Source organism: Neomonachus schauinslandi, chromosome 8, assembly GCF_002201575.2.
Source record: "Neomonachus schauinslandi chromosome 8, ASM220157v2, whole genome shotgun sequence".
NCBI lineage: Eukaryota > Metazoa > Chordata > Mammalia > Carnivora > Phocidae > Neomonachus > Neomonachus schauinslandi.
The window spans coordinates 45,119,618-45,139,920 of NC_058410.1; the positions used below are offsets into that span (position 1 = coordinate 45,119,618).

At 37.7% G+C, this 20,303-nt stretch overlaps 1 protein-coding gene across 1 annotated transcript in view; it reads right to left on the reverse strand.

Moving 5' to 3' along the window:
• Positions 1-6,437: 6,437 nt before the first annotated feature.
• Positions 6,438-20,303, reverse strand: part of RFX6 (regulatory factor X6) — a 56,394-nt gene continuing 42,528 nt past the window's right edge. The window contains exons 11-19 of the mRNA XM_021693628.1: positions 19,589-19,748; positions 18,545-18,689; positions 17,024-17,133; positions 15,958-16,075; positions 13,844-13,966; positions 12,968-13,174; positions 11,320-11,832; positions 10,261-10,473; positions 6,438-6,613 (exon numbers count right to left, since the gene is read on the reverse strand). Coding sequence (XP_021549303.1) covers positions 6,438-6,613; positions 10,261-10,473; positions 11,320-11,832; positions 12,968-13,174; positions 13,844-13,966; positions 15,958-16,075; positions 17,024-17,133; positions 18,545-18,689; positions 19,589-19,748 — 1,765 coding nt within the window. The remainder of the gene's footprint in view (positions 6,614-10,260; positions 10,474-11,319; positions 11,833-12,967; positions 13,175-13,843; positions 13,967-15,957; positions 16,076-17,023; positions 17,134-18,544; positions 18,690-19,588; positions 19,749-20,303) is intronic.

Below are 20,303 nucleotides of genomic sequence, written 5' to 3' on the forward strand. Positions count from 1 at the left end.
GTTTTGACCTTCTCTTCACCTTTAGTTCCCCTCAACTTTAGGGTCAAAATTAATCACATAGGCAATACAGAAAAATGCCGTTTAAAAGCAATAAAATATTTTTTTCTTACCTGATATTTAAATACACTTTTCAAGGGAGGAAGTCTGGGACTGAATTTGTGGAAAAGGAATAGAGAATTCCATTAAACCTAGTTTTATTGGCTGAAATCATCATTTTTGAAAAGAGAACCAAATTAAGACCTTCATGAAGAAAAGCAACACCTAACACTAATACAATGTTAAATGTCAATTATATCTTAATAAAAAAAGAAAACCATGAGATTAATTTCCTTAATTATGTGTTGTCACAGAACACATAAAAGAGGCTTAAAGGCTATTTTTAGTAGTAGATTATAGGAAAGCAATGGTGTTCGTTGAAAATATTTTAGCATTTCAGAGTTTATAAAAATCTCAGCTTGACATTCTTACCAGCCTCATCTAATACTTTATATATCTTCGCAATCATGTTTCTTATGTTTCATCAATAAATCACTATGATCATCATTAAAGTCTGAAAGCCTCAGGATTATCATTTGGGCCGCTCTTCCAAACTCTCCAGCGTCTGCCACATCTTTTTTTTTTTTAAGATTTTATTTATTTTTTTGAGATAGAGTGAGTGAGAGAGCAGGAACAGGGGAGAAGAGGGAGAGGAAGAAGCAGGCTCCCTGCTGAGCAGGGAGCCCCATGCAGGGCTTGATCCCAGCACTCCAGGATCATGACCTGAGCCAAAGGCAGACACTTAACTGATTGAGCCACCCAGGTGCCCTCTGCTACAAATTTTTATCTTTTACTTCCAGTCATAGGTTCCTTATAGGCTGCATTCCTGTCCTGCTCAACCCTTCCGCATCCAGCACCTCCTTTCCCAACCTCACCTGCTTCCCACTTATTCTTCCATTCTCAGTATGTCACTTCTTGCAAGCTCTCCCCACCCCATCCCTGCCCTGAACACATCTCCATGGGCTCAACTCTTGTTTCTCTGAGCAGCTTTTACTTCTTTTCACAATGTCAATAAATTATTTCTTGGTTGTAACCAGTTGTGTAAATGCTTAGCCTAATGTCTGCCTTATCTCATAAAATGTAAGATCTATGAAGGGAGGGACCTTGTTCTTGTTATCAATGGGAGCAGACATCATTTGTTAAAATGTGGGGTGAAACTATCTCTTGGAACCTTCAGCATACTAACTTCTTAACAAAATTTAACCGAGCCTAAGAACATGATCAAGACATTTCATTAAAATATTCAAGCTACAAATAAATTTTAAGTCTTGACATTAAATGAAATATTTATAAATAATGAGATAAATTTTTTAATAGGAACAGGAATCTAGAAGTATTCTATATTTATATATATGTCCAAAGCTTCCCGTGCTATTGAATGGATAGAGAGAACTAGAACCTTCTAGTTATGATAGAACTTTTGGATATGACAAGTAAAATGGTCAAACTAATGAGTGGTTACTTTTATCCCCATAAACACCTGCAAGAATATGATTGAAATTATAGATATTAGAAGAGAATTTTGAGGAAAAAAATCAGAGATCTCTCCAACTGGATTAGATTCTACAAAAAAACACCCCCACAAAAACCTAAATAAATTACTTTGCTTATGCTGGACTATTCTTATAATGAGAAACATTTCTACCATAATACTACATGCCCAAGATCAATAAAAATTAGCACTATTTATAAGATTTTGATACTAGAAAACTGAAAACTTTTTTACCAGTCAGAACAGAGATAGGACCTTATTTTGTAATGAAATATCTCAAAATTAATGAATAGATTACTCATTGCAACTACCAATCTTTTCCAGCGATTGCTAACACCTATAATCAAAGAGTAACTGAAATTTATTTTCTTTTCATTTAATCGGTGTGCTTTTGGAACAGACAAGTTGTGTTCTCTGCCATTTACAAACTTGAGGATTTAATTTAGAATTCAATAATTGAATGAGATAGAACAATAACCTTTTATATAAACTCATCATTTCTTATCTTTCTCAAAGCACAAAATGTTCTGTATGCCATAATCATTACTGTTTACTTTTCTGGAAGGTTTTTGTTTAAATTTCTATAACTCACCTGGGATTATAAATCTGCCTTCAAAATATAGTACAACCAGTTTGCTATTCCAGGTCTTAGAAGAGCTCATAGCTGTTAACGTGAGACTTGTATGACAATTAATTTTGCTCCCTGTTATATAGAAATCTTAGTGCCTGTAATATCCCTTTCCAGGGAGTTCAGATATCACTCTCATTTGTCTCCTGCTTTTTTGAAAAGTTGGAACTCTGGGTTTGGGTTTCAGAAATCATTTATCTCAAAAGGGTTTTTCTTTCTTTTTTTCTTCTTTCTTTCTCTCTTTTTCTTTTCTTTCTTTATTTTGGGGGGGGAGGGGGGACGGGTGGGTGGGGGAGATGCACTACCTGGGCTCACTTCCAAGAATTGGCAGTCTTCTTTGTCCCATTTTTGTGGACTGCATTTGTATGAGCATAAACTCAGTAGTTGAAAGACATCACCAGTGAGCCTCTAATTTACTGTTTATCAAGTTTTTCCGAAGAAGCGGAAGCACATGCTGCTGTGGACTGGTGGTGTAGGTAGAACAGATGCCCATTGAATGGCTAAATGGAGACCCTGCCAATAAGGGCTCTGAGGGTAAATTTGAGAGGACAGAGGAGTACTGGGCATTATGCCTCACTGCTCAGGATGGCACAGTGTCAGCTCTGGTGTTCTAGAGATCTAGCTCTGGGCACCTGTTGTCTTGGTGTCCTGTTAGAGGGACCTACCCATTGCTGCCTGCTGGAACCCTCTCACAACTCGGCTTCTCTCTAGCTCTCCTTCTCTCTCTTTCTCCCTGCGTTTAGTCGTACTCTACTGCCTGTTTGCTTCTCTAGGCTGTGTGTACAAGTTCCATAGTCACAGTTCCTGAAGAAATCATCCAATTGGGTTAGGTAGATACCATTTAATATAGAGCACCACTACTGGGCAAAGTTTGGGGACATTCGCCTCACAGCCTCCTGGCGTACCGCCATGTCTCCCTAGAAGTGTTATTGGCTCTTGAAGTGGGACAGTTCTTCCTTGTGCAAACCTGTTCCACACATTACAGGATACTCACATCCCTGGTCGTGACACTAAATGCCAGTGCATCTGCTCTCTTTAGGCAACATGGCAATAAAAAATGTTCCCCTTCCCATTTCCAAAATGGGCTCTTGACCTGGGCGACCTTGAGGGTCTCATGGACTTTTCTTTTTCAAAGTGGAAACAAAGAGAAAGATTTTACATCACTGTAATTGGAATTTAGCTTAAATAATTAAAAAAAAATCCTTTCTAAGCTGAAAGCATACTTGGGAACATATAACTGAGGAGAGCTCTAACTTTTCTGAGTGTAGCGCTACCTGGAGAGAGGAAACCAGATCTCTCCTGACCGGTAATTCTATATTAATGATATACCTGGGTTTTTGTTTTTCTTCAAGCTATTATAAAACAGGCTCTTGGTGCCTGAATTATATTAAGAATCCACTGAATTATTTGAAACATTCATTTTTCATCATGCCATTTATCTATAGTAACTACTGTAACACAAGACTTGAAAGGTAGTATCCCAAGAACTGAATTTATAAACCTCTAGCTTTTTTATTTCTAACCTTAATTTTGAACTTCCCATAAGCATTAGCTTGAACAGGTCACTTCTTTATAATTGATACTCCACAACTTCTAAAAATTACTTGGGAATCATTTATTTACTTTTAAAAACAGAAACACTAAAAAGCTAGGCAAGATCCTTTAACTATATTAAAATTAACCTAAAGAATAGCAGAAAGTGCCTTGAGCCTCCAAGCTTTAGATTCATGAAAGAAACAATTCTCAAATGATCAATGTAGCTGAAGGGCAGAAAGGTATTAAATGTCTCAAGGTGCTTCTAGGTAAAATTAAAGATGCTGTCACTTTTAATTCATGCAGGACTTGTACCGCTTCTCTAGTAGCATTTGGAAATATGGAAGATGTTTTTAGTTGTCACAAGGCTGGGTGACGGGAGTGCTTTTGTATTTAGTGTTTGAGGGCTGGAGATACTCAATCTTATGCAATATGCAGAATAGTCCTGCAAAACAAAGAACTGTCCTGCTTGAAAGCCAATAGTGGCCACACTGAGAAAATTATTATATGTCTAATAAAGATAAACTCAAGTACCACTGCCTGGGAAAAAGAGAAAATTAGTCTTCTTGATGTCAAAATTTAGCACCTTGTCATCAGCCAGATGCACATGAGGCCCAGAGACAATGTTCACTTGTCTTCTGCACTTCTCCCTGCTCCAGATTGTTTTCCCTCATCTACAAAGGGGCTATCAATCTACGGTCAGCTATTTACACTGAAATGCTCTGCAAATAGGGTTAAGGAAAACTTTAGAGCCACTACTAACATATTCCTTTTCAATCCCTTATATCTAGTCAGTCGCCAATCCTTCGTACTAAATGATGCTCATGCCTCTTTGAAATGATGCTTGACCTTTCTCTTGTTCCTTTCACTAGGCTTCCATGTAGTCTCTGAGCTTATCTGCTGGACATCTGGATGAGAGAAACAGCTTCCAAAATAGCTATTCTTGGGCTAGTTCCTCTTCTGTCTGGTCTACCTCCCTTTCCAGCTGCTGCTGGCTGTTCCCTAAACATCACTTCTCCCATATTGCTTTTTACTCAAAAATCTTCAGTGAGCTTCTATTTCCTATCATCTCACCCCTTCATCATTACATCAGAATTTAGTAAAGGTATTGGCAGAGCTTTTTTACAGTCTTTGTATTTTCATTTTCGTCTTTTTCAACTTGTATTTTCCAATGTGTCTCTACAAAACAGATGCTGAATATATATATTTAATTACTATACAGTGGAAATTTGGTTCTTAATTTTCAAGACTTCTGTCCAAACATTTTTTAAAGCTGTTTTGTTTTTTACTTCAGTCCAAGCCCTTATTAATTTCACTCCCCTTTGTACTCTTACAATACTACTACAGCAAATAATAGAACATTTATTGCTATTTCTCATGATTTGTTACTGTTGCAAAATTTTTCTGCTCAATTAATTAGCTCATAAACTACATGCTACTAAGCATGCTACTGAGCAAATGGTAGCAACACTCTGACAAGTCCACAATTCATTGTTTATTACTTGCTGAAAACAATTCCACAGTTTGTCTTCACCAAATTACATCATGATGTATAATGGGTATTTGGGGCTTACAAATCCTTTAAAAATGTACCTGGAGGTCACAGTATAACCCAATCCATAATACAAATAATCTAAGGTCTGTGGTGAGACTATAGGAAAAGCCTGTGAAGTTAATGGAGGTTTGCCATTACAGGCCATGAGTCTTACAACAGACATCTCAGCTAAGACATATGATAAAGAAAAAGAAACAGAGCTAGATAGACGGTGTATCAAATTCTATTAACTCATATGCAATGAATTCCTCACTTCTGAATTCAGATGATCCCTGAACACTCATTCATTCTCAGTTTCTAAGCCAAGTACTTGATGAAAGACTGCTTCCAAATCTGTAGAAGTTCCAACAGTCTATCAGCCACAATTTCCTTATATTTAAATGCTGCGATATGATATGCAAATATTCTTGAATTATGATGTTTTGACCAACCAGCTTTAGTCTTTAATTCAATATCCAAAGGAGCTTTGCCTGCAAATCCCAAGCATTCTTCAGAAATATTAACAGCTCTGAGAGCAATCAAGCCTTTAAAAATATTCATACTTTATTTCTTTCATTTCTTCTTATCTTTCTTAAATAAAGAGGGAAAGCATTTATAATCTCCATTCAGTTACATAGAATTGGAATACTGCTATGTAACAGAAATCATCACACTAATGCGCAGGATTGAAAGTCAAGCAACTTTGGTCTAGGCTGAACTGAATTAAGTCTTAACCCTGTAAACATTTCCATAGGAGGTAGAACATACACATTTGACTTTTGGTCAAACAAGGGATAGTAAACAATGATTTTGAGACCCTAATAAATTAAATTAAAGTTATTTTAAGGCATTAAATATTTTTTCCTTTTATAGACCAAAGATGAAACAGCACACAGATCTTCAATAAATTAGGAAGCAAAATATTAAATCTTCATAGTTGAAATGTTTGCATCTCCAAAGCTCCACTGGTTCCACTTGATAATGTTTGAAACTATAATTAATAATGAGATCACATTTCAAACAATTTGTGTGCAAGGCAAAGTCTGCAACTATCTCCACTCATTATGGAGTTGTCCATGGTTTTGTATCAGTGACTTGAAAACACAATGTCCTGTCACTGTACATTCCATTTTCTTTACCCTGATGGCAATCTGAGTGAATAATATTCGAGCAGTAGAGATTGTTGGTTTCATTCCCCACCCAACACTGTTGGTTTAAGTGCCTCCAGCTGCTGTTCCCATGAACACAGTGTTAATGGGTGGTAAAGAGGACACCATTTCTCTACCATTCGCTCCGTGGGAATCCAGGGTGTCTTGAGCTGGATACTGATTGGAAGTTCCATACATACACTGAGATGCGGAGGAAGGAATTGGTGTTTGCAAACTGGATGCTGTAAGGGAAAATATAATCAGCAATTGCATACTGACTGATATGTTTTTTTCTTTACAAGTGCCACTCACATTAAGCCTCTGTATTTATTTTTTGCATTTATCACACATATCTGTGCTATTTTCCTAGACATTGTTTTTTCTTCTACACATTTCACAAAGAAAACTCAATTTCAAACTTAAATTAAGAGACAACCTTATCACCCAAATATATCCCAAATCTACCTCCTCGTTCCATCTACACTTCTTCCATTGTTCAAACCACCATCTTCATCACTTTCTTACACCACACACAAAAACAAACTCAAAATTAACGAAAGACCTAAATGTGAGACAGGAATCCATCAAAATCCCAGAGGAGAACACAGACAGCAACCTCTGTGATCTCAGCCACAGTAACTTCTTGCTAGACATGTCTCCAAAGGCGAGGGAAACAAAAGCAAAAATGATCTATTAAGACTTTATCAAGATGAAAAACTTTTCAACAGCAAAGGAAACAGTCCACAAAACTAAAAGACAACAGACAGAATGGCAGAAGATATTTGCAAATGACATATCAGATAAATGGCTAGTATCCAAAATCTATAAAGAACTTATCAAACTCAACACCCAAAGAACAAAAATAATCCAGTCAAGAAATGGGCAGAAGACAGGAACAGACATTTCTCCAAAGAAGACACCCAAATGGCCAACAGACACATGCAAAAATGCTCAACATCACTCAGCATCAGGGAAATACAAATCAAAACCACAATGAGATACCACCTCACACCAGTCAGAATGGCTAAAACTAACAACTCAGGAAACAACCGATGTTGGAGAGGATGTGGGGAAAAGGGATCTCCCTTAAACTGTTGGTGGGAATGCAAGTTGGTACAGCCACTTTGGAAAACACTATGGAAGTTCCTCAAAAAGTTAAAAATAGAGCTACCCTATGACCCAGCAATTACACTACTAGCTTTTTATCCAAAGGATACAAACATAGTGATTCAAAGGGGTACCTGCACCACAATGTTTATAGCAACAATGTCCACAAGAGCCAAACTATGGAAAGAGCCCAGAGGTCCATTGACAAATGGAATAAGAAGATGTGGTACACACACACACACACACACACACACACAGGAATATTACTCAGCCATCAAAAAGAATGAAATCTTGCCATTTGCGACAATGTGGATAGAACTAGACAGTATTAGGCTAAGCAAAATAAGTCAGTCAGAGAAAGACAAATATCGTGATTTCACTCCTATTTGGAATTTAAGAAACAAAACAGATGAACATAGGGGAAAGGATGAAAAAATAAAATAAGACAAAATCAGAGAGGGAGATAAACCATAAGAGACTCTTAACAATAGGAAACAAACTGAGGGTTGCTGGAGGGGAGGTGGGGGGGTGGGGTTACTGGGTGATGGACATTAAGGAAGGCACTTGTGATGAGCACTGGGTGTTATATGCAACTGATAAATCACTAAAATCTACCGCTGAAACTAATAATACACTGTATGTTAATCAGTTTATTTTAAATACAAAAACTTAAAAAACTAAAACAAAAAACCACCATCTTCTCCTACCTGGACCAACACAGCAGCCTCCTCACTGGTCTCATGACCCTCACCTTTGCCGTGCCCTCTCATTCTGCAGGGAGCCGCCAGGATAATGTTGCTGAAGTGTACAGTACATTGTCACTCTTCTCAAATGCTACAATGACTTCCCATTATTCTTAGAACAGAATCCAAGCTCCTTGCCCTGGTTCACAGCACCTTCTGTGAACTGGTCTCTGTCTGCTGATTTATTTTACTCTACTGTCTTCATTCACTATGCTCAGAACACACTGGCCTTCTTTCTGCCCACTGAATTTTCCTTGTTCTCATTTCAGAAACTATGCACTTATCATTTCTTCTGCCTAGAACTCCACCATCAGACCTTCATGTCAATGCTTCCTTATCACTCAGCTTTCAACTCCAATATCTCTGTCTCAGGATTCCTTTCCCAACTATCTTACCAAAAGCAGTTTCTCCATAACTATTTGTCATTTTACCCTATTTAACAGATTTCAGAGTACCCAACATTATCTTTTTAATGCATTTGTCTATTTATCTATTGCCTTATCTCTCCTTACTAGAATGTAAACTTCTTATAGGCAAGAACTCCATCCCAATCACCACTATAACCTCACGCCTAGAATGAAGTTTGGCACATAGTAGTAGGTTCTCAAGAATTTGACCAACTGGCTCTCTGACACTACTTTTCCTGCATGTATGGTTGCTGACTTCTCATTGCTGTTTTTCTCATTTTTCTAACTACCTACTCTGTCCCTGAAAACCAGTCTTTATAACTAAGGAAACAGACAGTGGGTCCTACCTTCCCTTGCACTCCTTACCCACCTACTCTAGTCCCTCTTTTCACTCAGAAGCCCTCTTTGCTATTTACTTGTAAGCCAGCTCTGACAACTAGAGCTTAGAATCCCTCCTACACCCAAGCTATGTTCCAGCAAAGCTTCCACTATCTCTACGAGTAAACAGAACTAATAGTAACAATAGCAGCAAGGTACATTTTAGTCTCACAGTGAGGAAACTTCCTGAAGTGGGATTTTCTGCTTCATTAGAGTAACCTAGAAGCAATGACCATCTGCAGATAGCATGAGATGAGCTGCTAGACTCTGCTCAAGGAGCATCTGTGATGGTCACGGGAAGGGAAGAAGTGCTTCCTATTGAGTTATTGGAAAAGCACACTGAGAGGGGAGAAATGGAATTTATCTCATTTTCCCTATGCTCCAGTTGGGTGTCAATGCCCTTGACTTATGCTACCTTGAAATCTATTCCACTGGAAGATTTCAATCATCGCATAAAAGCATTAACACTCTGCCTTGATATTTACATGCATCTATACTTGTCCTGTGATCCCTTATTAGTAATATGGGAAACTAAATCTATCCATATATTTTTGCCCCTTTTTTTCAACTCACTGATGTATGGAGTTCCTACTATGTGGCAGACACTTGGCTGGGTAGCTGCTGATATATCTAGTACGTCGCAGGATTTTCCCAGGGAGAGCAACCTGGTTGCAAGAAGATGCTAGGGGACTTCCTGGCAAACACACAGTTTTGCTAATTTTTACTCAAACTGTATGTAGCAGAACAATAAAAACAGCAACATTTTCTACAGAGCTGTCTAATTCATTTTACATATAATTGAGAAAATGACAGTAAAGTCACCACTGTTTTAAACCTGGAGTGGTTTTAGGGTACTGCTGGAGAATACGGGGTCCAAAGACACCTCTTGGCACTGCCCCTGGGGCCAACAGTGAACAAGAGAGTGTGAGAAAAAGACATCATTCCTGCCCTCGTAAAACTTAGTCTTTTAGACTGCATCTGATGGGTTATATTTATTTTTTGCAAACATAAAAGATGCCAGCTATTCTTTCTGAAAGAATAACAGATTTAGCATTAGGATGCACAGGGACATATATAATGGGAACTGGGAAGACCGTTACTAATACAAAAATAAGACTTGAGATCCAAAGTGATGAATCACCCGTGGGAACATGAGTGCCCCATTCACCTCAACAGTCACCCTCCAAAGTAAAACCACGTACTTGAGGTTAATAGCTTTTGAAAATGTTTTTAAGAACTACTAAAATAATTTACCTACTACTGGAGTTCGACACGCAACTGAAGGTGATGTGTCTGCGTAAAACGAGCTGGTCTGCTTTCTACTACTGTCATCTAAAATGTTAAGTGGATCGTGGATGTCACTGTAAGGAGGCAGTGAGCGAACACTGCTGATGACGGAAACATGTTGATTCACCATCGATCCAAGTCTATGAGACTCTGGGTAGTTTATGTTGCTTCCATAGTATCCTATAACAGAAAATGTCAAGAATGTACCATTCACTTACTACAGAGAATATTCCAGGAAGGAAAAAAGGACAAGGTAATAGGGTACAGCCCTAAAGATCCCCTGTTATAAATATGCATTCACATCTCCATTTACTATAGATTTGGATTCGTACTTGTATATGGATATGGTTCACTAGGCTGGTTTTTTGTTTTTAAAAATACAAAGCCGTTATCCTATTGTTAAGTTTCAGATATAAGACTACACCTCTCTCATGTTTTCCTCACTTAATTAACAAGATCTTCCTATAAAGAAAAAAAGCACTAAAAACCTCTCACAAAGACTACACTACTTGTCAAATACCAATTTTATCTACAGATTTATGTTTCTGGAAGAAGGCTTGGCCTACACTTAGGAGAGAGGACACAGCCTGCTTTGGAGGCTGAAGAAGTCCACAGATCTTTCCAATTCCCTAAAGTTAAGTGTTTTATCAGACTAACAGGGGGCACTGTCTGGGTCCTAAACTGTAAGATCTGCTGCTAGTTCTCCAGAAGAAACATTATTCAGTAGAAATATTTTCAAAGGACAAAACATTCTTCTTTTGGGCTTATTCAGGGAGATCTCAAACATAGTTTGACGTAAAATATTTTTTCATCATTTGTGGCATTTAGAAGGGCAACTTTAAAAAACCACAAGAATTAGGGACATGTTTGTATGTGGAAGAAATGAGCTCCAAGTATTTAAGATTCGATGAGCTTTAGAAACTTTACATGGGACGACATGCTGCTCAGCAGATCTGGAGCTCAGTGTCTGATTTTGCCTTATTACCATCTCAAAAACCGGGGAAAATTCTTTAAAAATTTTGATACCATTAGGTGAACTAGGAGGCAATGCTGCTCCTTGACAGTTGGTCGCCCCTGTGTTGCTCAGGAAATTGAAGCTTCCTGTATTTAAAAACTGCATACTGTGTGAATCTTGGCTGTGTGAGGATGGTCCATAGCTGGAAGGTGGTCGAGAATTATATGGAGACCCAGCACAGCTGCCAGTGAAGAAGTCTCTAGAAAGCTGCTGTTCACTCCAGGCCATGCATCGACTATGCTCGGGGCGATGAGGATAGAGTCCTGATGGGGGGTGAGGCTGTGCCCTAAACACAGTCTGATAGTTAGAGTTGGCCCCATAGAAGTCATGATTGCCTTGAGGGTGGGTAGGGTAAACGGACTCTGGGAATGATGAGCAATGTGATGGCACTGACAGGACCGGGCCCACACTTGGAGGTCTCCCCGCCATTGGCCCCTGGTTAATGACGCTTCCTCGGCTTGCCATGGCTGGAGAAATGGGTGGTGTCATCAGATGCCCAGTACTCTGGGAAAGCTCCATTTGACCTGGAAACAAATTCACAGAGCATTCACCAGTGGCAAATTAAAATAGACGGGCACACATCTTTAAAAATTATCCAAAAGATGTATTAATATACTTTTTTCCAATTTGGTTCATTCTCACTCTCTAAAAATAGCAGAACTGGGGAACACTGAAAACCTAGGTTTAAAAGATACCATCACAATAAGTAAGTAAATAAATAAATAAATAACACGATTGCCATATATGTATATTTCACAACAGGGAAGACTTTTGGTGTCAGTAACTGTGGAAAAAAGTCTGGGATGTCTTCATGTTTCCATGGCTATGAAGATAGTTAGAGCTCAAGCTTGGGAAGGTCAAGGGATCTGCTCTTCACATTTCTCCATAATTAAAAACCAAGCTGAATGCTAAATGGTTTGATTTTTAGGGTAAAAGGAAAAGGCAATAAAGTCAAAATGACCACAGCTTCCAAGCAGCCGATTCAAACCATCATGCAAACACCACTGATGAACAATGAGCTATGAATGCCACCAACTCCCTGAATGTCTGATTTTCCATTGGTAGAATTAGGCCCCTGAACTCAAAGGCCCTTTCAGATTTAAAATTCTGTGTGTCCAATGAAGTTATATCTATGAACTTCAGAAAAGACATAAGGCAAAAGCAGACTTAAAATATTATCTAGTAGTGAGTTCTAGCCACTAAACATTCAGATTGATACAAAGGGGACTCTAGACCAGAGAGGAAAATTATTGTCATCGTTATCCTAAAGTGACCAAATCTACTTTTTGATGGAGGAGAAATAAAGTCTCCTCGAGAGCCAAAAATAAACAAGAAGCCCATTTTTTGACTCTCAAAACATCTTCAAGATTTCATATATACCAAATCTAATTTTTTCTTCCACCAAATGAAAATAGCTTATTATTTGTATTTCCAACATACCTAAGCGAGCACATCACAGTGGGGTACCTATGTTAATAATGGTATTGACAAAAGTGTGAATGACAAATGCTGAAAGTCACAAAAAATATAAAGCTTTAATAAAAGTTAGTAAAGACCAGCCTTTTTTATCCTTGGAATGGCTGGATGTTACCAGGTTTGAAGAAAACAAAGAACAGGCTCCTGAGAGACGGCGTGAAGCCCAAGTGTTTCACAGCGTACCTGTGAGTGGCATGGTGTCCGTATTCCCAGCGGGGAATGGGTGCAGAGCAGAGGGTAAGCCTCCAGGATGACTGGATGACAGAGGAAGATAGGCTGTTTCCACATGGCTTTCATTCTTCACAGTGTCACTGGAAACAGTGCTCCCTTTATTACGGTTGGCCAGAAAGCATGAACTTGGAGAAGCAGTGAAGGCAGCTTTACTTGCATCTGGAAAGATTTTTTTTAATGGGAAAGCTAACATCATTCCCATATTCATAATAAATAAGCCCAAGAAAATGAAACTGAAAATGTTTTAGGGTCGTGTCACAAATCCAATGTCAGAGAAATATCTTCCATGGGAAACAAGGCCGGCAGATCTTTGCTCGTGGCAGTGGTGCTGGGGATTTTGTGGTCATGGTTATCTGTACATTTGTAAGTGTCACGTGTGTTCTGGGGGGGGGGCACTAAGGAATCCACACTGGAGTGGACAGTCTTCAAAATGCAAATCATCACATCCCAAACAGACATGTTCTCTTCCTTCTCCAAATTCCTATAGAACTTATTTCTACACCATTTACAAGGTGGTATACCACAGGTGTTGTCTTGAATTATGGTTATTTTTTATTATAATCACCTCTCCACCTTCATTTCAATTCTCACAAGAACATCGATTTTATATCCTCCAGAGCTTCCAGCAAAGTCCCTTGACTACTCTATGTGCAAATGGTGGAGAGAAAAAAACAGTGCTCCGATAGTGTTCATATCCTGAGTTAGTTGTGACATGCTTGGGAAAAAACCTCTGAGACTATTACAGACCCACTACACATGTACTTACAAATTCTTAAATTTAGGTTTAAAGAAAGAAATATGCAAAGCAAGATATACATTTTAAATTACCTGAATTCTTCATATACTTGTCCAATAAATTCTGTAACTCCTGCTCTTTGTCGTTATTGAACTGGGTCTCCATGGCGAGGAGAATGTATTCATCAAGGAGCATTCGGATCAAATGGAAAGAACCTTGTTGTGGATGGGAATGGGGAGAGGACAATGTCAGTTGAAAGGAGGGAGAGAAGGAGAAGGAAAGAGAGAGAGAGAAGTCGAGTTATCTTTGTGACCATCTCACAACACTTTACAAGGAGCAACTGAAATCAACAAATACTTGTTGGACTTTAAATGACCTGCTAAGACCAACATGCTTAACTTGAGTCTCTAATCTTTCTGTGTACCGCCTGCTCAGCTTACTGTGTGTACTGTCCTGCCAGCTCTTTGGCCACTAATTACATCAAAGGAAAATACGGATGAAAGTGAGACATGCTTTATGCTTTAAGAGGGCACACACTGGAGTGTGATAAGCTTTAACCTGGGGAGAATGAGCTCTACTCTGCTCTATTTCTGTTTGCTTTGTACTAAATAATTAGACAATGGCCACCATGGTCTGAAAAAAGTATCAAGTAAGATGTCTTTCTAGCCTGAAACAAAGTTCTCTTTGGTTTGGACAAAAGCAAAGAGTTATTTTCATTTGGAAGTTGTCCTGGAAAACCTTAAACTTCTTTGAACTATTCCACAGACTTCCCAACAAAAGTCTGGTTTCATCACAAAGTCAGGCTTCAATGTGGTATATGTTAAGAAACCTTACATATAAGTAAGAGATTTCAAATAAAAGGCTCAAGACATTTTGTTCATCCTCCAATGCAAGTTCACTGATTTTATCTAGTTCCACTGAGAATTAAATAAAAACAACCTAGTTAACCATAACCTATTTATAATGTGAAGATTTCTTGCAAAGCAACTACTAAATGCAGAAGTACTGTCCACGAGCTAGCATTATAGCTGCAAAACTAAGAATCCCAGAAATTTTAAGAAAACGAAGGTATTCAATTTTTGAAAGAGCTAACTTGACTCAGTTTATCATTTCACAAGTCAAATCGATCAGGAAAGATGTTTCAGAAACATATGAGAGCATGTCTTCTCAGCTGCTCTTTGATTCTCGCAGTGCAGCTCTGTGGTTCCTAGAAAAGATGCAAAAATTTGCCATACTGCAATGAGTAGTGCCTCTTGAAAATAATGTACTAATTATTGTTTACTTGCTTGTTTAACAAAAAAAATTATCCAAGTACTGATGGCATGTAATGATAATAGCTGCTATTCATAAAATGTTCACCAGGTACTAGACTGTGCTTTTATAAGTATCATCTCACTAAAGTGCCTACACAACCCAATAAGAGCAATATTCGTCCTCTTTTTTTAAGTGCTTCAAGTTTTTATTTAAACTCTAGTTAGTTAACATACAGCGTAATATTGGTTTCCAGAGTAGAATTTAGTGATTCATCACTTACATATAACACCCAGGGCTCAACACAACTAGTGCCCTCCTTAATATCCATCCCCCAGTTAGCCCACCCCCACCCACCCCCCCCCCCCCACCCCCGCCAGCAACCCTCAGTTGCTCTATAGTTAAGAGTCTCTTATGGTTTGCTTCCCTCTCTCTCTTTTTTTCTTCCTTCCCCTATGTTCATCTGTTTTGGTTCTTAAATTCCACATATGAGTGGAATCATATGGTATTTGTCTTTCTCTGACTGACATTTCACTTAGCATAATACACTCTAGCTCCATCCACATCGTTGCAGATGGCAAAATTTCATTCTCTTTTATGGCTGAGCAATATTCCATTGTATATATACCACATCTTCCCTATCCATGCATCAGTCAATAGACATTTGGGCTCTTTCCATAGTTTGGCAATTGTTGATAATACTGTTATAAATATTCATCCTCTTTACAGTGAGCAGAACAGCTTGGATTAAAACCAAGCCAGAGAGAAGCAGTGTCAGGATTTAACTGCATGTGGTCTGACTCCAAAACCCAGGTTCATAACTACCATTCTCTACTGGCTCAATAATCAGATTTGAGAAGTGACAGTCCCCCATGTTTAAAAACTGACAGGAACTGTGACTGGAGAGTGAATGATGTATTCAGGGAGGAAGAGCTTTATAAAGCACATGAGATACCAAAACTGGATGCATTGTTCAAGGTGAGGTTATGCATTACTCGAGCACCAAAAAAGCTCCACTTAAGCAGAAAGTCTTGAGCCCTCTTCTTTAATGATCTTCCATTTTGTTTGCTGGTCTACAAGTAAAGGAACAAAACGAAACTATAAAATCTGCCATCTCATTACTACATGCATCCTACATAAAATCAAGAGGTTGATAAGCTGTCTGACAAATGGACAGATGGCACGACATGCAATTTATTTTATCAGATATAATGATCTGTCCAGGGATTTTAATGTTCATCTGTCTTTGTTATCATTTTTAAGGTTAATAGATCTTTATTCCGTATGGTTTTGTTACCGAACAGAATTGGACAACAAAATAAAATAATTCACAAAATAGTTTATCTCATTTTCCTTTGACAGAACTTTAAAAAGAACAGAAGGTGAAGTGTCAAAGAAGGGTTATATATTTCTGTGAATGATTAACTCTGACTTCTCTGGTCCTGAATGATAATCTGTTTTCCTTCCAGGAGAAAAAAAAGTCCCTACACTACAACTAGTTTCCTTGATATGGAATGGCTAACACCAACTAGTGATGGATCTATTTGCTCTTATCGCCTTGTTTCATGAGGGATGACTTGCATGTTAACAGAAGGAGTTGAAAAAACATAGAAAACACAAAATACTGCGCTCTCAGAAATTAAAAATGGAAATACTTAAAACCACATTTTCTGTCAGCATTTGTGAAAATTTACTGTTTAGAAAAGGGCCAAATCTTCCCAGTTTTTATCTTTCACTATTGATGTTACTCTGCTGTAAATTCATTGACCGACAGGGAAGGCATAGTGCCTTGTAGTCCTTTGTCAAGAAATGATAAATAGAACTGAATCTATGCCCAACACTCTCGAATCTGGCCTATTCCTGATTTGGATATTTGGGCCACCTTAGTTGCAAGTCTTCAAAAGCTTTTCAAAGCATTGTTACACACAATCACCCCTCCTCCACCATTCAAGAAATTACAGCCAGTTTAACATTTACTATTAACAAAAATTCTATTTTGGGAATCTGTCACTGAAAAATACCTTAATAACTCTCTGCTCTACCACGGTATCCAACCATTCAATAAAAGCTTCCACTGTGGCATTCTTCTTAAGAAGATCTTTCAGTTCTTGGAACACTGTGATAGAGTCATCTACCATATTAAAACAAAACAAAACAAAACAAAACACAATATTACTCTACTTTGAACCCAAGAGAAAACCTAAAACTAGAAATCATTAAGAATTTTATAGCATAAAAGGGAAAGATAGATGAAATTAAATGTGTTAAAGGAATTATTTCATATCCTAAGAATAAATAACAAAAAACCCTTAACTTCTTACTCTTCAAAATTTTAATAATGATTGTACATATCTTGGTACATATTGAAATATAGGCTTATGTATTATATAAGTATGTATATACTGGGGAAGAGTAAGTTGTCATTTATAGTTGATTATTCATTCTGAATCCAAAGCTTTCATTAAATGCAACAGATTCACTGAAAACTGATGAGTGAATGCTGATTTCCTGCTTTCTGACCTATCCCTTACCTTTAGCAAAAATTAAATTCTGCGCTGTGGAACTGAGCCACTTACATGAATAATCTTTTATCTTGTAAAAGTTAAAGGGACCATTTAAGGCTATCATTTATTAAAGAGTTTAAAGTTTCCTGAATCCCAAAGGGTAATATAATTTTTGCCAGGGAACAGAAAACAAGGCTGAAGTTGGACCACCCCAGGGAGCAGCCCATCATTTGTTCAACAGTCTATCGGAGGCTGCACTTGTCTTTTCAGAGAGAGGTTGGGGAAAGAGTGGGTTGCTATCCCTTGAAAACAGAGCCTGGTTGTCTAGTCATGCATATTGCCTTGGTAAATTCTGTCAGATTGTCCAAACCTGGGCAGGGAATTTCTGCTTGGAAAACAGTATTGTGTTGAGATATCATTTTGATATGCATCATATACCATATGAGGCTAAGAGTGTAAAACTCAGGAAAATGTGTATGCATGTGATGTAAAATTGGAAGAAAACTGGGACGCCTCAGTGGTTCAGCCGGTTAAGCGTCTGCCTTCGGCTCAGGTCATGATCCCAGGGTCCTGGGATCGAGCCCCGCATCGGGCTCCCTGCTCCTCGGGAGGCCTGCTTCTCCCTCTGCCTACCACTCCCCCTGCTTGTGCTCTCTCTCTCTCTCTCTGACAAATAAATAAATAAAAGCAAAAAAAATTTAAACAAACAAACAAAAAACCTGTAAGAAAACTCACAACACTCAAAAACATTTCCATTATTCCCAGGTTATTTCTAGGCAATGAGATTATGAATGGCTTTTATTTTCCTCTTAATATTTTCTATATTTTCCAGGTTTTCTACAATCTGTAGCTACAATTGTTTTTAAGTAGAGGACAATTTTTTAATTAAAAAAGTTTCTATAAACCAAGGTTTCTCAAACAGATATTTTGTAGTCTAAGGGGACTCCCACCCCCACCCCCAACAAAGAGTTATCCAGCCCAAAACGTCAAACAGTGCCAAGGCTGGGAGACCCAGCTCTAAACACAGAGAAGACTTACGTTCCGTGTAGATATCAGATTCAGTGTCTGTGCTGCCAGAAATGGTGAGAAGGGCCTGTGATCCAATACTATTCAAGTCAACCTTTTCAATATCAGATACCATGGAATTCACAACATGCTGGTCAAAGAGAGCTGGTCTGGCAATCTGCATGAAGAAAGTAAAAAGACACTAAACCATATTATTGATGGTCTGTCTAAAGGAAAGCTTTGGCTACTAGAGAAATAGTTCCTTGAGAGAAGAGTATCATAAATGTTTTTTTTTTTTATTTTAAAACTAAAAGCAATAGCTGAGACTCATGATCATTGTTAAAGCTTTGAAAACTATTTTTGAAATTAGAAAATGAATTTTTTAATCCATGTTCATACAATAAGGATTTCACAATGTTATATTTCTTATCTGGAACTATCCCAACCAAGTCTTTTAAAATTTAGGGGACTAGAAACTTTCACAAAGCAAACAATCATTTGAGAGGAGGGGAAATATATTTTAACAATATACAAACATACAAACAGTAATTTAAGAATTACTTTTTTCCTCCCTATTTAGGAAAACCAAATTAGTAGGTAGTTTAACATGTGTTGTTTGTGGATTTCACAACATCAAATATCACATGGGTGCAGTCCCCACATGTTAATTTTTATTAACTGGGTTCATGTAGCAAGTAACAGTTTTGCATTTTACACTGCATTCAGAAGTTTTGTGGTTTTTTAACTTTTCATCCTGAAATAATATTAAATTTACAAAAAAGCTGCAAAGATAGTGCAGAATATTTCCATATACTCCCTATTCATCTTCTCCTAATATTATCATCATAACTAACCATTGTTTATTGCCCAAATCAGGAAATTAACATTGCTATAATACTGAGAGTAATTCAAATTTCCGTCAATTTTCCCACTGATGTCCTTTTTCTGTTCTAGCATTCACTCTGGGGTCTCAGATTGCATTTAATTGTTGCCTACTTGGTCTCCAATCTCTGAAAATTTCTTACTCTGCTACCAGATAATTCATTTTTTATATTGGTGATTCAAATACCAACGTACCTGAGCAAGGTGTAAGAAAGATGTTTGTCGTTTCAGGGAAGATACAAATCTTCGCACAACAGGTATCTTCTTATCGGTTAGAGCTTCTGGCAAGTTTTCCAAGGATGAAACAACCCACTGTTCCCAATTTTTAGCAAAATTCCTTATATCTGCTAATAAGCTACACACACACACATACACAAAAAAAACCCTATGTATTAAATGCTAAATTGCTCAAAGTGCATTACATAAATGTAGTTTAATGGAGGTATACTGTTATTCTATGATTCCAAGAACATGACTTTGAAGTCATATAGATTCAGCCTAGGTCTGCCATTTATCTCCTTGGTCAACATACTCAATCTCCTCAAGCTCTGGCTTCATTTATTAAATAGGAATAAGATTAGTATCTATGTCACAGGATTATTATGAGGACTACATAAAATAATTCATGGAAATTTCTCTGGTCAAACCTGGTGTGCAGAGGGTAATCAATAAATAATACCTTATTATTAACATTAGCTCATGATTCTGTCATTCTCTATAAAATATTTCTGGGGAAATGTAAGTATGCACTTAATTTCACTTATCTTGGCTTCTTGAGAAACATCACAGAGGGATCATAGTGTCATTTCAAGTATTTACTATTAGTTTCTAGTAACCGATTTTTATAGTCCAAATATAACTGTGGGATACATTATCAAAAAGGTACTATAGGACCCTATTTAGAAAACTG